The 17,425-nt window shown below is 39.5% G+C and overlaps 1 protein-coding gene across 1 annotated transcript in view; it reads right to left on the bottom strand.

Annotated features, from left to right (window-relative positions):
• The window catches only part of LOC306819986 (uncharacterized protein), a gene marked incomplete at its 3' end in the record, with an annotated part of 55,480 nt that extends 39,731 nt beyond the window's left edge, over window positions 1-15,749 (bottom strand). The window contains exons 1-10 of the mRNA XM_079337612.1: window positions 15,370-15,749; window positions 15,038-15,100; window positions 14,022-14,090; window positions 13,617-13,766; window positions 12,024-12,137; window positions 10,836-10,949; window positions 9,501-9,614; window positions 8,527-8,640; window positions 7,565-7,678; window positions 6,780-6,893 (exon numbers count right to left, since the gene is read on the bottom strand). Coding sequence (XP_079193738.1) covers window positions 6,780-6,893; window positions 7,565-7,678; window positions 8,527-8,640; window positions 9,501-9,614; window positions 10,836-10,949; window positions 12,024-12,137; window positions 13,617-13,766; window positions 14,022-14,090; window positions 15,038-15,087 — 953 coding nt within the window. The 5' untranslated portion in view covers window positions 15,088-15,100; window positions 15,370-15,749. The remainder of the gene's footprint in view (window positions 1-6,779; window positions 6,894-7,564; window positions 7,679-8,526; window positions 8,641-9,500; window positions 9,615-10,835; window positions 10,950-12,023; window positions 12,138-13,616; window positions 13,767-14,021; window positions 14,091-15,037; window positions 15,101-15,369) is intronic.
• Between the last annotated feature and the right edge of the window lie 1,676 nt (window positions 15,750-17,425).

The following is a 17,425-nucleotide window of genomic DNA, read 5'->3' as shown; positions in this document are numbered from 1 at the left end:
CGTCTTCGTGATTTCATTTATTAACAGAACCAGAGGATTCATGTGCAGGTTGTTTAACTTTGCTTTCCATAGAAATAAGAACATTTCTGTTGAAATCTCTACATAATTCAGCAGCTTGAAAAAAAATCCCAAGATTTGAATTCAGAACTGATAATATATAAATCCTGAAATGTGCAACAATCGAGGATGTGGATTGAAATTACACAAATACTGACACAGTCAGTGATCTGACCTCAGAGTCTCCAGTCTGCAGTTTGGACTCTGCAGTCCCTCACACAGCAGCTTCACTCCTGAATCCTGCAGGTTGTTCTCACTCAGGTCCAGCTCTCTGAGATGGGAGGGGTTGGACTTCAGAGCTGAGGCCACGATGTCACAGTGAGTCTCTGAGAGTCCACAGTCAGAAAGTCTGTTGTGACATGTAATAGAAAAACATTACTTAGAAGACAAAAGTTTGATATTTACATCTCATACTTGATGATTAAACAGTTTGACAGGTCCTGACTACCTACACATGAGGACAAAATTATTAGCCCCCCCATGAAAATTTCACTTTTATTTAAGTATTTCCCAAATGCTATTAAATAGAGCAAAGCATTTTTAACACAGCCTTTTTAAACATCCTAGTTTTATTTTGGATGCTTACATTATTTTACTTTGCACAGAGAAATGAAATTATATCACAAAAACCAAAAACTACCTGGGTCAAAATTATTAGCCCCCTTAAGAACTGACCTTTTAAATGAGCCATAGAACAAAACACTGTTGTGCAATGATGTGCATTACCTTTGTAATGCTCAAAGCTTGTAAAATCAAGTTAAAATTGAGTATTATCTACCAATTTACAAACAGTATAAAAAGGTCAGTTGGGATTGAGCTGTCACTTGAGAAAGCATCATGGCAAAAACAAAAGAAATCAGTTTGGACCTGAGAAAAAGAATTGTTGATGCACACAAAGCAGGAGAAGGATATTCAAAGTTATCACAGCGATTCCAAGTGTTGGAAGACAACAGACGACGACACAGACCCAGTTTTGCTGCTGACTGCTTGAGGTTTTCTTTCAAAATCTTCACATATCCTTCTTTCTTCATGATTCCTTCCACTTTGACGAGATTCCCAGTTCCAGACGCACTGAAACATCCCCACAGTATGATACTCCCACCACCGTGTTTCACTGTGGGGATGGTGTTCTTTGGGTTATACGCCTCTCCCTTCTTTCTCCAAACATAGGCAATGTCTCTATGGCCAAAGAGCTCTAGTTTTGTCTCATCTGACCAAATGACATGCTTCCAGTATGCATAATCTTTCTCCAGGTTGTCCTTAGCTTACTTCAGTCTGGCTTGAAGGTGTCTCTTCTACAGAAGTGGAGTTTCTCTTGGTCTGCAACCTCGCAGTCCATTCCTGTGCAGAGCTCTAGTGACTGTCTTCTTTGAGACTACAACTCCTGACCTGGCTAAGTCGTTCACTAATGTCTTGGCAGTTGTTCTGGGGTCTTTAGACACATCTCTCACTAGTTTCCTCTCCAGAGTCTTTGACATCTTTTGCTTCCTACCTCTGCCAGGCTTGTTCTGTACTGTGTTGGTCTCTTTGAATTTCTTGAGGATACCTCTCACTCCAGTTCTTGACACTTGGAATCGCTGTGATAACTTTGAATATCCTTCTCCTGCTTTGTGTGCATCAACAATTCTTTTTCTCAAGTCCAAACTGATTTCTTTTGTTTCTGCCATGATGCTTTCTCAAGTGACAGCTCAATCCCAACTGACCTTTTTATACTGTTTGTAAATTGGTAGATAATACTCAATTTTAACTTGATTTTACAAGCTTTGAGCATTACAAAGGTAATGCACATCATTGCACAACAGTGTTTTGTTCTATGGCTCATTTAACAGGTCAGTTCTTAAGGGGGCTAATAATTTTGACCCAGGTGGTTTTTGGTTTTTGTGATATAATTTCATTTCTCTGTGCAAAGTAAAATAATGTAAGCATCCAAAATAAAACTAGGATGTTTAAAAAGGCTGTGTAAAAAATTCTTTGCTCTATTTAATAGCATTTGGGAAATACTTAAATAAAAGTGAAATTTTCATGGGGGGGCTAATAATTTCGTCCTCATGTGTAACTCTTTTCAAGTCAGAGTGGAACAAGCAGGAGACTGGGGATCAAGTTAACACTGTTTGTTGTCACTAAACACTCTGTTGTTACTTTAGTCACCTGCCACCATGAAGGACAGGTTGAGCAAATTCAACCATCACTGTAAAAAATGACCCGTATTTGGCTTGGGACGGGTGCTAACTTCCAACCCTGTAAGAGTACCAAAAGAATGTGTTGTTTCATACCTGCATAAGCAAAGCCTCAACTCAACTATTCAGATATGTTGGTCAAACTGTTTTTTACAGACTAAACATGGAAGTATTTCCTTAAAAGTGAAATCTTTAAAATATACTTTCACACAATGCTCCACATTTGTCCTTTTTGAAAAAAGTGGCCGCTGCTCTACTGATGTAACTATAGACTGAAATAAAAACATTAGCCACGAAAATATATGACTTTATTCCGATAAATTGAAGATTAATGTTGTACCTGAATGACTTTAATCTCAAAATTACACATTTTTCTTTTCTTTAACATACCCCTTATCATCTGTCATACCTTTTGCGAGCCGATTCATTCATTGGTTATATAAATTATTTCAACAAAATGATATGCCCACAGCAGACAGTGAAAACTGAAGTATAACCAAAAACAAAAAGTTAAAAGAACTTTTCAATCACTTTCCAAGGTCTTCCATGACAACTGGAACCCTTAACATAGAGATGAAACAAACAGATTTAAAAGAAGATGGAAAGGCAATTCAGTCCTTCATTTCTCTTCTGATATAGGGGATGACATGATGTCTATAGTCTGTGATCTATCCAGACGTCTCTCTCTGGATTACAAAAACATTTTTAACTCATCGAAGCTGAAAACACCTCACTTAAAAAAACTACATCTGAACATTAACAGGGGAACACTATTTGAGGATTAATGAGGATTTTGTTAAGTATCGATTAAAATAGTGCATGAAACAGATTTATAATGCTCATCACATCTGGACTTACTTTGCCTTCCTGCAGTTCCTCACAGCTGGAATCAGTCTCCTTCGTCCCTCATCTGTTGTCTTGTACTTCTTCAGGTCCAACTCATCCAGAACCTCCTCAGACATCTGCAGCATGTAGGCCAGAGCAGAGCAGTGGAACACAGAGAGTTCCATCTCTGATCTGTTCTCTGACTTCAGGAACTCTTGGATCTCCTGATGGACTGAGAGGTCCTTCATCTCCGTCAGACAGTGGAAGATGTTGATGCTTCTGTCGGGAGAGATATCTTTACTGTTCATGTTCTTCAGGTTGTTGATGACTCTCTGGATCATTTTTGGACTGTTGTCCGTCTGACCCAGCAGGCCTAAGAGTCTCTGGTTGGACTCCAAAGACAGTCCATGAAGGAAGCGAACAAACAGATCCAGGTGACCGTTCTTACTTCTCAGGGATTTCCTCATTGCCTCATTTAGGAGAACATCAAGAGTTGAATCTACATGCGTTTGTCCCAGAAAAGTCCTCAGTACTGTTGTGTTCCTGTTGGTGAAACAGTGGAACTTGTAGACTGCAGCCAGAAACTCCTGAACGCTCAGATGAACAAAGCAGTAGACTGTTTTCTGGAAGATCACACACTCTGTTTTGAAGATCTCTGTACAAACTCCTGAGTACACCGAGGCCTCTGTGACATCCAGACCACACCGTTCCAGGTCTTCTTGGTAGAACATGATGTTTCCGTCTTCCAGATGTTCAAACGCCAGCCTCCCCAGCTTCAGAATAATTTCCTTGTCAGCCTCCGTCAGCTCATGTGGACTCATCTGATGATACTTGTTCTTCTTCCTCTTTGTCTGAACCAGCAGGAAGTGTGAGTACATGTCAGTCAGGGTCTTGGGCAGCTCTCCTCTCTGCTCTGTGCTCATCATGTGCTCCAGAACTGTGGCAGTGATCCAGCAGAAGACCGGGATCAGACACATGATGTGGAGGCTCCTGGATGTCTGGATGTGTGAGATGATTCTGCTGGACAGATCTTCATCACTGAACCTCCTCCTGAAGTACTCCTCCTTCTGGGCGTCAGTGAAGCCTCGTACTTCTGTAAACCGGTCAACACATGAAGGAGGGATCTGATTGGCTGCTGCAGGTCGAGAAGTGATCCAGATGAGAGCTGAGGGGAGCAGATTCCCCTTGATGAGGTTTGTGAACAGTGTGTTTAACGATGACTTCTGTGTGACAGCAGACACAACCTCCCTGTTTGTGAAGTCCAATGACAGTCTGCTTTCATCCAGGCCGTCAAAGATGAACAACAGTTTACAGACAGCGAGCGTCTCTGCTGCCACCTTCTGTAATGTTGGATGGAAAACACGGAGCAGCTCAAGAAGACTGTAGCGATGATCTCTGATAAAGTTCAGCTCCCTGAATGAAAGCAGGATCAGCAGACTGACGTCTTGGTTCTCTGAACCCTCGGCCCAGTCCAGAGTGAACTTCTGCACTGAGAAGGTTTTTCCAACACCAGCCACGCCGTTTGTCAGAACCACTCTGATGGGTTTCTGTTGGTCGGGTTGAGCTTCTGTCTTTGGTTCCTGTTGGTCAGGTAAGGCTTTAAAGATGTCCTGGCACTTGATTGGAGTCTCATGGAGGGTCTTCTTTTTAGAGTCTGTCTCCATCTGTCTCACCTCATGTTGGGTGTTCACCTCTTCACACTGCCCCTCTGTGATGTGGAGCTCAGTGTAGATCCTTTTGAGGGGAGCTCTACTTCCTGTTTCATCACTTCCTTCAGTCACATGTTCACATCTCGTCCTCAGACTGACCTTATGTTGATCTAAAACCTCCTGCTGACCTCTTTCTACTGAAAGAGAGAATGATAGAATCGGATTATTAGTTTCAAATGTTATCATACAAGTAAAAAGATTTTTAATTGCTATACATTTTACATGTACCAATAAAAGCCCTGTTATAGAAAATCACAGATGCAGAAAGGAGTCCAGTCTTACTTTGTTCAGTGCTGCTCTGACTGACTGTCTGCAGTCCAAGTCCTGATCTGGGTCTTTTTCCACACTGAGGACAGGACGAGTCTCCTGCTGAACCAGACTGGTCCCAGTATGAGGCGATGCACTGTCTGCAGAACCAGTGTCCGCAGCTGGTAGAGACGGGATCCTTCAGGACGTCCTGACACCCAGGACAAGACGTCTGCTCCTCTCTAACATGAGTCCTCTTCGTCCTCCTGTGAAGACATGTCTTTAGAACTAAACTGATCCTCGACTGATGAACAATATAAAGATTTATCAAACACAATCTCAACACTCAGATGACCTTTCTCTCACACTAGTCCAGGACTAACCGGGCCTGAGCACCGTTACCTCTTGTGCATAACGTTGTAATACAACACATGCAAAGTCATGCATGGCTTTTCTTGATCATGAAGCTCACTTAGTTTAATCTGAATTTCCCTCAGAAATTGCAATCAAAGTCATTCTAAGCAGACTTTTGACTTTATTTCATTTGTTCTATGAAAATGTTGAATGAATGTTTGTCGGTAATTTAAAATGATGCTCTAATGCGGGCAATGCAGAGTGAATATGTGTGTGTGCGACACGGAGAAAGGGGGAAAAAGAGAAGGCACAGTGCCTTGTGTGTGTGAAATGTAAACTTTGGAGAATGTTTTGACCCTGACACAGCACAAATTAAATCACCAAGCAGCTCACTCAATCGTGCAAAATGAACAAGCAACCAGAGCTGTGTGGCACAAAGGCCTGGTCCCAGTAAAACATCCGATTGGCTGAGTAGTGTCACATGTACAGTAATGGTTCCGTACAATGCACTGAACTTACTGGCCTCAATATTATACAGCTGAGACCGCTACTGTAAACGAAGAAAAGCTGCACCATTACATTTAGTCTCCCGTTGAAGCAGAAACTTAAATGAGTCTGAGAGCCACAGTAGAAACAAGACTTTTTTTATCTGTAGCTCTGATGATCAACATCTCTCCGGTTTGAAAATCCCAATCAGAGGAAGGATGTGAAACAAAGCTCTGTAAAGCTGTGGATGGCTTTAGTGCAAGAAGGTCTTCAAGGCTCTTAATAAAGTCCCACCTAAAGAATTTTGCATCAGCTGAGATAAAGACTCAGTTTATCATCTTCTCTACACTTTTCCTGTCACTCAGCCTTTTCCTTAAGCTCCTTCACCACACTGCATCATATAAGATAATGATGAGAAAGACTAAATGGAGACACTAACAAACTTAATGAAGAAGAGGCCATGCAGAGTAATAAATGTGTTAAAGAGAAGCAGGAGGATAACGAGCAGGTTCAAAGATTCAAAGAGTCCTCTTAGATTAGATTACAGCTTTACAAGGGGACATATGGCCGACAGGAATAATGAGGATGTTTGTTTAATGGTCAAATTATTTATCGATGTATCAGAAAGTTTAAGCTAAAGGCTGGATTAGAGAAGAAATTGAATCTAAATGAAAATATGGCTGACAGGAATAATGAGGTTGTTTTTTTTCAAATGATTTCTCCTTAAATCAGAAAGTTTGAGCAAAATAGAAAGTGAATCTGAAGTGAAAATGAATTGTTAAAGGGATACTTCACCCATTTGCATGAAGCTGTGTATCATTAGAAACATGGGAGTAGTGTTGAATGTAAATCAACACTACTCCCATGTTTCTAATGATACACAGCTTCATGCAAATGGGTGAAGTATCCCTTTAATTTTTCTTACTTTATGTCTGAGGGTTTAGGTTCACTACTGAAAAATGGAGGATCATCTTTAGACAGATAACTCTTCAGAGACAGACGGCTGGAAGACTCTGCTCTCCATCTGCTCCGCTCAAATCTGCAAAAAAAAAAAAAGTTTTATATTAATTGACATGAATCTTTAATAGCTCTCTGATGACAGTGCTGTAACAGAATATTTATTTAATTTTAGTTATAAGAATTTATTTTCTGTTTCATTTTGTATTCTTGAATGAATAAAAACATCCTGCGCACGGTCTTCAAAAGTGTGGACGTTTTTTACTCTTTTCAATTCCACCAGATCCGTGTCCATTGTGTGTCCGCTTTGGTGCATGACGGCTCCGTGCACCATCGTCTGTGAACACCTGCTTTCTCTGTTTGTGGCACGGAGAGCACAGTCAGCTGGAGTGCCGAAACAAAGGAATTCCCACGGTAATCAAACACATTCACGCGCGACAGCACAAGATAATGTCATTTAAAAAGCAGTGTACGAGCGATGGTTCCAATCCGGGCAATGTATACCATCATGCATTGCAGTTCAAAGGATTTTCATGAGTGGAGAATGGCGTTGGACTCGGGTCTTCTTAGACAGCGCCAAAAATAAACATTCTAGTGAAAGTTGTTCACATTTATATTTCATTGTAAGTTTATATAGGTACTTCTTCCTGTAGATCATGAACATTGAATACAGTTTGCTGAGGCTACAGGAATACAAACATCAACAGTCATGACTTCAATCATCAGTGAAAATGAATCGTTAAGTTTTCTTACTGTGTGTGTGAGGGTTTAGGTTCATCACTGAAAAATGGAGGATCATCTTTAGACAGATCACTCTTCAGAGACAGACGGCTGGAAGACTCTGCTCTCCGTCTGGGCCACACAAATCTGCAAAAAAAAGACACAAATATATATTTACGTGAAATTAATCTTTAATAGCTCTCTGATGACAGTGCTATAACAGAATATTTAGTTAATTTTGGTGTTAATAATTCATTTAGTGTTGTTCTTCCATTGTGTAACTTTTAACCTTAAACCACAAAATAATCCATTACATAAGCTAAATTATAAATTACAATAAAGAATGTGGACTCCATTTGATCGTTTTGCTATAAATCTAAACTAAAATAATTCACTAGAGAAGAAAAGGAATAATCTAGGGTATATGAACAATTTTACAGAATGCATCATCTACAAAAAATAATAAGCCGTTAGTGCAAGATGTCACTGAGTAACCATGGTAACACACAGTTCCTGTTTGAAAGAGTGACGTTTTTCTACCCTACACCTTGATGAAGTAGACTTCATTCAGCTGTGAGTGTAACTTCTAACAGAGGGCCCTCTTCCACAGAGGGGCAGGGTGTAGGGTTGGTTTGAAAAAGGCCCTGAGTGAGAATCACCTTCCCCTATATAGTCCACTCAATGTATCCCTCAGTGCAATTTAAAAGTAGTGTACGAGCGATGGTTCCAATCCGAGCAATGTATACCATCATGCATTGCAGTTCAAAGGATTTTCATGAGTGGAGAATGGCGTTGGACTCGGGTCTTCTTAGACGGCGCCAAAAATAAACATTCTAATGAAAGTTGTTCACATTTATATTTCATTCTAAGTTTATATAGGTACTTCTTCCTGTAGATCATGAACATTGAATACGGTTTGCTGAGGCTACAGGAATACAAACATCAACAGTCATGACTTCAATCATCAGTGAAAATGAATTGTTAAGTTTTCTTACTGTGTGTGTGAGGGTTTAGGTTCATTACTGAAAAATGGAGGATCATCTTTAGACAGATCACTCTTCAGAGACAGACGGCTGAAAGACACTGCTCTCCGTCTGGTCCGCTCAAATCTGCAAAAAAAAGACACAAATATATATATATATATATATTTACGTGAAATTAATCTTTAATAGCTCTCTGATGACAGTGCTATAACAGAATATTTAGTTAATTTTGGTGTTAATAATTCATTTAGTGTTGTTCTTCCCTTGTGTAACTTTTAACCTTAAACCACAAAATAATCCATTACATAAGCTAAATTATAAATTACAATAAAGAATGTGGACTCCATTTGATCGTTTTGCTATAAATCTAAACTAAAATAATTCACTAGAGAAGAAAAGGAATAATCTAGGGTATATGAACAATTTTACAGAATGCATTATCTACAAAAAATAATAAGCCGTTCCTGCAAGATGTCACTGAGTAACCATGGTAACACACAGTTCCTGTTTGAAAGAGTGACGTTTTTCTACCCTACACCTTGATGAAGTAGACTTCATTCAGCTGTGAGTGTAACTTCTAACAGAGGGCCCTCTTCCACAGAGGGGCAGGGTGTAGGGTTGGTTTGAAAAAGGCCCTGAGTGAGAATCACCTTCCCCTATATAGTCCACTCAATGTATCCCTCAGTGCAATTTAAAAGTAGTGTACGAGCGATGGTTCCAATCCGAGCAATGTATACCATCATGCATTGCAGTTCAAAGGATTTTCATGAGTGGAGAATGGCGTTGGACTCGGGTCTTCTTAGACGGCGCCAAAAATAAACATTCTAATGAAAGTTGTTCACATTTATATTTCATTCTAAGTTTATATAGGTACTTCTTCCTGTAGATCATGAACATTGAATACGGTTTGCTGAGGCTACAGGAATACAAACATCAACAGTCATGACTTCAATCATCAGTGAAAATGAATTGTTAAGTTTTCTTACTGTGTGTGTGAGGGTTTAGGTTCATTACTGAAAAATGGAGGATCATCTTTAGACAGATCACTCTTCAGAGACAGACGGCTGAAAGACACTGCTCTCCGTCTGGTCCGCTCAAATCTGCAAAAAAAAGACACAAATATATATATATATATATATTTACGTGAAATTAATCTTTAATAGCTCTCTGATGACAGTGCTATAACAGAATATTTAGTTAATTTTGGTGTTAATAATTCATTTAGTGTTGTTCTTCCCTTGTGTAACTTTTAACCTTAAACCACAAAATAATCCATTACATAAGCTAAATTATAAATTACAATAAAGAATGTGGACTCCATTTGATCGTTTTGCTATAAATCTAAACTAAAATAATTCACTAGAGAAGAAAAGGAATAATCTAGGGTATATGAACAATTTTACAGAATGCATTATCTACAAAAAATAATAAGCCGTTCCTGCAAGATGTCACTGAGTAACCATGGTAACACACAGTTCCTGTTTGAAAGAGTGACGTTTTTCTACCCTACACCTTGATGAAGTAGACTTCATTCAGCTGTGAGTGTAACTTCTAACAGAGGGCCCTCTTCCACAGAGGGGCAGGGTGTAGGGTTGGTTTGAAAAAGGCCCTGAGTGAGAATCACCTTCCCCTATATAGTCCACTCAATGTATCCCTCAGTGCAATTTAAAAGTAGTGTACGAGCGATGGTTCCAATCCGAGCAATGTATACCATCATGCATTGCAGTTCAAAGGATTTTCATGAGTGGAGAATGGCGTTGGACTCGGGTCTTCTTAGACGGCGCCAAAAATAAACATTCTAATGAAAGTTGTTCACATTTATATTTCATTCTAAGTTTATATAGGTACTTCTTCCTGTAGATCATGAACATTGAATACAGTTTGCTGAGGCTACAGGAATACAAACATCAACAGTCATGACTTCATGATAATGAACAGAATAATTATATATTTATATTTATTTATAGGTATAGAAGTACTTCTTAGATGGTGCTGTTTGTTTCACATCAGACCATGCCTGTCTTTATGTAACACGTTCACAAACTGGACCAGAACACGTGACAAAGAGGAAATATGGCTGACAGGAATAATGAGGTTGTTTTTTTCAAATGATTTCTCCTTAAATCAGAAAGTTTGAGCAAAATAGAAAGTGAATCTGAAGTGAAAATGAATTGTTAAAGGGATACTTCACCCATTTGCATGAAGCTGTGTATCATTAGAAACATGGGAGTAGTGTTGAATGTAAATCAACACTACTCCCATGTTTCTAATGATACACAGCTTCATGCAAATGGGTGAAGTATCCCTTTAATTTTTCTTACTTTATGTCTGAGGGTTTAGGTTCACTACTGAAAAATGGAGGATCATCTTTAGACAGATCACTCTTCAGAGACAGACGGCTGGAAGACTCTGCTCTCCGTCTGCTCCGCTCAAATCTGCAAAAAAAAAAAAAGTTTTATATTAATTGACATGAATCTTTAATAGCTCTCTGATGACAGTGCTGTAACAGAATATTTAGTTAATTTTGGTGTTAATAATTCATTTAGTGTTGTTCTTCCCTTGTGTAACTTTTAACCTTAAACCACAAAATAATCCATTACATAAGCTAAATTATAAATTACAATAAAGAATGTGGACTCCATTTGATCGTTTTGCTATAAATCTAAACTAAAATAATTCACTAGAGAAGAAAAGGAATAATCTAGGGTATATGAACAATTTTACAGAATGCATTATCTACAAAAAATAATAAGCCGTTCCTGCAAGATGTCACTGAGTAACCATGGTAACACACAGTTCCTGTTTGAAAGAGTGACGTTTTTCTACCCTACACCTTGATGAAGTAGACTTCATTCAGCTGTGAGTGTAACTTCTAACAGAGGGCCCTCTTCCACAGAGGGGCAGGGTGTAGGGTTGGTTTGAAAAAGGCCCTGAGTGAGAATCACCTTCCCCTATATAGTCCACTCAATGTATCCCTCAGTGCAATTTAAAAGTAGTGTACGAGCGATGGTTCCAATCCGAGCAATGTATACCATCATGCATTGCAGTTCAAAGGATTTTCATGAGTGGAGAATGGCGTTGGACTCGGGTCTTCTTAGACGGCGCCAAAAATAAACATTCTAATGAAAGTTGTTCACATTTATATTTCATTCTAAGTTTATATAGGTACTTCTTCCTGTAGATCATGAACATTGAATACGGTTTGCTGAGGCTACAGGAATACAAACATCAACAGTCATGACTTCATGATAATGAACAGAATAATTATATATTTATTTATAGGTATAGAAGTACTTCTTAGATGGTGCTGTTTGTTTCACAAACAGCACCATCTGAAGTGAATCTGAAGTGAAAATGAATTGTTAAAGGGATACTTCACCCACTTGCATGAAGCTGTGTATCATTAGAAACATGGTAGTAGTGTTGAATGTAAATCAACACTACTACCATGTTTCTAATGATACACAGCTTCATGCAAATGGGTGAAGTATCCCTTTAATTTTTCTTACATTATGTCTGAGGGTTTAGGTTCACTACTGAAAAATGGAGGATCATCTTTAGACAGATAACTCTTCAGAGACAGACGGCTGGAAGACTCTGCTCTCCGTCTGCTCCGCTCAAATCTGCAAAAAAAAGACACAAAATTTACGTGAAATTAATCTTTAATAGCTCTCTGATCACAGTGCTATAACAGAATATTTAGTTAATTTCAGTTATAAGAATTCATTTCCTGTTTCATTTTGTATTGTTCTTCCCTTGTGTAACTTTTAAACTCGAGTATTTTCTGTTCTCATTCCTGGTTAGAGGTTTGGTATTTTCTCTATGGTATCTTTGTGTTTCTCTGTTTGCTGTTATTGTTTCCCCGTGTAGCTTGTCTTTAGTGCTTTCGATGGGGAGCTGCACTGCTGCCAACCACAAGACCCTGCAGCGCACAGTGAAGGCGGCTGAACGGATCATCGGTGTCCCGCTCCCCTCTCTTCGGGACCTCTACGGCACCCGCCTCACCCGCAAAGCAACCCGCATTGTGAGTGAGCCCACCCACCCCTCACACAGCCTCTTCAGCCTCCTGCCATCGGGGAGACGGTACCGCAGCCTGCGGGCCGGCTCTACCAGTCTGAGAAACAGCTTCTTCCACCAAGCTGTCAGGAAGCTGAACTCTCTTCCCTCCCCTCTGCCCCCATGAACACTGAACACTGGAACCTCCTCCTGTTTGAACATTGAAACAGGACCCTGGTCACTTACTGCACATTGCACGCATGCACAAGTTTCACTTTGCTTATAATCTGGTTCTATACTCCATTTTATTTAACCTAATACTCTTGCACATTTAGGCTTATTAATGTAAATATTATTTATCTTTTTTACCTCTTTTTACCTTGTTTTATTTTATTTACCTTTTTCTTATCTACATTGCACTGTGGGGAGGGGGGGAAACGTAATTTTGATTTCACTGTATGTCTGACATATTTTGGAATTGACAAATAAAGAACCTTGAACCTTCTTCCTTCCTGTTTTCATTGTCTGTCTCACCTGTGTTTGACTGCCTCTTGTATTAAGTCTCTGGAGCTGTGTCTGAACTCACTCCCTATTCACTATATAGTGGACACAAGCAGCCACTTCACCCTCGGCCCCTCAGTTTGCAGAGGGGAAGTAGCATACAGGGACTGTTGCAGAAACTAAAGAATGTTAAATCATGTTGCAGATAACTTCTCACCGTTCATGTGTTTCTTATTTTTCTACTTTTATGTTTTTTGTAAAATCTCAATAAAAACTCGTCTTCTTGTCTGTGCATTAATTTAAGACAACTTGTTATATGAAATTACAATAATACAAACATTAACAGTCATGACTTCATGATAATCAAACTGAACAAATATGCATTAGTTGTGTTTATCCAGCAGATGGCGCTGTTTGTTTCACATCAGACCACGCCTGTCTTTATGTAACACGTTGACAAACTGGACCAGAACATGTGACAAAGAGGAAATACGACTGACAGGAATAATGAGGATGTTTTTTTTCAAATGATTTCTTTAAATCAGAAAGTTTGAGCAAAATAGAAAGTGAATCTGAAGTGAAAATGAATTGTTAAGTTTTCTTACTTCGTGTCTGAAGGTCCAGGTTCAATACTGAAAAATGGAGGATCATCTTTGGACAGAAAACTCTTCAGAGACAGACAGCTGGGTGCAGGAGACACTGCTCCGTCCTCCTCTTCCTCTAAACGCACATCCATGTTCTGATCTGAAGTCAGTCTGAGAGGAAAAACAGAAACACTCTTTGTGAGATCAACACACAAGAAACAAGAGAAGAGTTTGAGCTAACACCCCACCCAGGAATGAAGGCCTTAAGACATGCGCAAATACACACACACGCACAAGCAAACAAAGAAGCAGTCAGAGGTCATGTTCATCTAAACTGCGACTTCATGATAAACTCTTTATAAGTTCACAGGGAGAAAACTGCGACTACAGAAGAGAAAATGTAAATAAATATACATAAACACTCACCTCACATACCACGCCAGTAAACTGCGTACTTCTTTCGACAAAATGTCCGAAGTTACTTTCACTTTCAATCTGTGTTGCCAGATGTAAGAGAAACAAGCAACCATCTCAATTTAAATAAGCACAAAACAAGCGACTCAGCTCTTCTAAGAGATAATACCGACCCAGCACATACCCAAATCAAAATCAAGATTTTCACGAACAGGTAGGCTTATAGGCGACTTAACAATCATTTTGTGTCTTTTTTTTTTTTTTTTTTTTTTTTTTTTTACTGTTATGCATTGAAGCATATATTAAGTCAAAATGTAATCTACATGTTTACTCCTAGGTAATAGGCTGTAGTTGTTGAGAATATTATATTTACTTTTTCTGAACAGTACACAACGTTATTGACTTTGAATGTTGCAGGAAAACGTGAGCTTTTTGGTTCATCTCTTTCTTCCGCTATCCAGTCTGTTCTTTCTTCCATATTTTCCCCACACATTGCTATGCATTGTCACTCTGTCAAGTGTAGCTGTGCGCGCGCGCGTGCGTGTGTGTGTGTGTGATCAGCAGGATTTCATACAGGGAGCAAAACAAGCCCATAACGCTTATAACGAGCGGACTTGGCAACCCCACTCTAAAGAGTCTGGATCATGTTACTCCTCCCTCCTCCATTTACAGGAAATCAGCTACAGGCCTTTTTCTGTAAGCTCTTACGTCAAACAGATACGTGTCGAAACTTCTCTCTCAGACTGAACACTGCTTTTCATCGTGTTAATTCACTGATTTGTATCACTTTGTGAAGGTCTTCTTAACTTTAAAGAGTAGAGAAGCTCTTTATGTAACCCGTCACCGTGTGGAGGTGATAAAGACATTTAAGACGAAACTAATAAATAATGTTCAAAACTTTGCAATAACTGATACAGTCAGTCCTAGTGATCCGAAACAGAACACCACAGTTGGATTACATCGAAACAATAAAAAAAATAATACTCTGAAATGAGTTTATCATCGAGTGTGAGTCATCATTAACCTACCCCAGATCAACTGTCAACGGCTCTGACCAGAGCGCGCACGTACCGCGCATGCACGTAGGCCTACTGTAACGTCATTACGCACAGGTAAGAGGTCATAATAATCATAATATATGAATATGTGAGAATATGTATGATAAAAAATAAAGTGTTTTGGAGAAATTCATAAGCTGTCAGTATCAACCTGTTACATTTACATGTTACCTTATATAGGTCAGCAAATATGATTATTATACATATTTCACTGAATGGACCTCCATATATGGTAAAACATTAATTAATTAATTTAAAAAAAAGGGGGGGGGGGGAGCAGTCATTTACAAATGAAGTCTCACCTGAAATATGAAAAACAATTTCAGTCTTAAGTCCGCCTCGTCTTTTGAATCTGGCTCACATGTTGCCCCTCCCTCCTCCATTTACAGGAAATCAGCTGAGGTCTTGTCTGAGTCTCTCTGGGTGTTGCCAAGTCTGTAACTGTGACTTTTTCTTTCCTGTGAAGTCCCTTTCATCAGTCAGTCAGTTATTTGAGCTTGCTGTAATCCCTGTAGGAACTGCTACTGGTTCTCTCCCTGGTATAGTCCTGCATTATATGTGTTATGTAAGGAGGAGTTGTTTATGTCGCTGTTTTGTAAGCGAGCAGCAGATTTTTAAAACTGATAAGCGCTGTAACTGAGGAGAGTGACGTGCTCTCGCTGATAAGTTGAAGACCAGTCGTGCTGCTGCTGCTCTTTGAATCACCTGCAGAGGCCTCATAGTGCATGTAGGCTACTGTATCTACGTCAATGCGTCATATCAGAAGAGTCTGTACCAGGAGCTGTGCAGAATGTTCTGACAGATAAGGCTTAAATGTTAGCTGGTCATCATTCAGGTTCAGGTGCAGACTCTGTGAGCATGAATTTGGTTGTACAAAGCTGGATGTTGATCTGTGGTTGCACAGACGGATTGGCTGGAATGTCAAGGAGCTCAGTCTTTGAACGGTAGCATCAGTTATAACTATGACAGTATAGTCTACTTATTAAATGAGAAAACAGGCTCAAATGGCCCAGACACATGTATGTATTCCTCTTGTGTTAAATAAATGACAGACATTGTTAGTAGTATAGTCATCTATTCTCATAACTTTTATGAGTTAAATCATTATTAAATATCATATATATTTAATGTCCTCACCTGGGTCGGGTACAATCACTTCTATCTGAACCAGTTCTCTTGCCCGGTTTCATCGCTGCAACACCTGTTGATGTTTGCGTCCATGTGGAGGGCCTTCAAAGCGCCTACCTTCTCTGGTCCAAACAAATCCAGAGCATTCAGGAGCAGAATCTAAAGTTAGAAGGAGGACATACTGGCTGCTGCATTGTTGTCAGAGAAGCTTCAACACAGCATGTTTCCTTCATGTCTGATGATAGAGAAAGATAATTTTATCATTTCAGCCAGGAGTTATCTTACAGATTGGATCTCTAAATCCTGAAGTGTTTTATTTTTTTGTGTGGTAAGAAAGCTTTTCATTTCAAACCCAAAACCTCCTCGACACTTTCATAGAATCCTTTTTTCATGAGTTTTTAAAAGTGCTGTTGCTCGGTGACACTGCAGCCCTGTGCCAGTCTGCTGCCTACAGGCTGGTTCTTCTGCTGCATGTGTGTGTCTGCCTTCACGTCAATGTGCTCTAAGGAGAGATCAGACACATGAATGTTACCACACCACGCAAGGTCAACGTTTAAATTCATCTGTTATATGTTATATTAATGCAAATAAAGAAAGTGAGGATCACAAATAGTAGGAAAGGTGAAGCTGCAGGCATTCGTGCACTAGCTCCCTCTGCTGGATCGACAGAGCTGTTGTAGTTTTGTACTAGTATCTGATCATTTACAGTCTCATGTTCCAGCCACTTTCAACATGATAAGACAACGAAGCATCAATAAATATAAACAACAATAAATATATAAAGTAACATCAACATAAAGAATCTCGAAGGCGAGAAGTCACACATATTTTCGGACAGTTGCATCCCAAGTCCATGAAGGGATGCAAATCAATTCTGGTACATTTACATCCGTCTGAATGTGGATTAATGGACACTGTACCTTTTTATATAAATAAAGAACAATAAATGAAAATGAATTTGCTTTGCTAGAAGTTGGAACTTCTGTGTTAATCCACCATTCAGGCCGTGTTGCAACAGGCAGCTGGTCGTTTTCAGTGTGCAGATGTTTTTTGGCTTTGATGAAACAACCTTGAAGAATAAAGCTCAGGACATGTTTATGTTGTCATAATCTTTTGTTACTCAGAAGTCAGTGTGACCAGTGCAGACAAGAGGGGGAGATAAAGGCTCTTTATAAATTCTGGCCACCCCTGCACCCCCCCTCCCCCTGCTGGGCCACCCCAATCCAAGCT

Source organism: Symphodus melops (assembly GCF_947650265.1).
Source record: "Symphodus melops genome assembly, chromosome: 2".
NCBI classification, from domain to species: Eukaryota; Metazoa; Chordata; class Actinopteri; order Labriformes; family Labridae; genus Symphodus; species Symphodus melops.
This window is presented reverse-complemented; position numbering and strand designations above follow the sequence as displayed.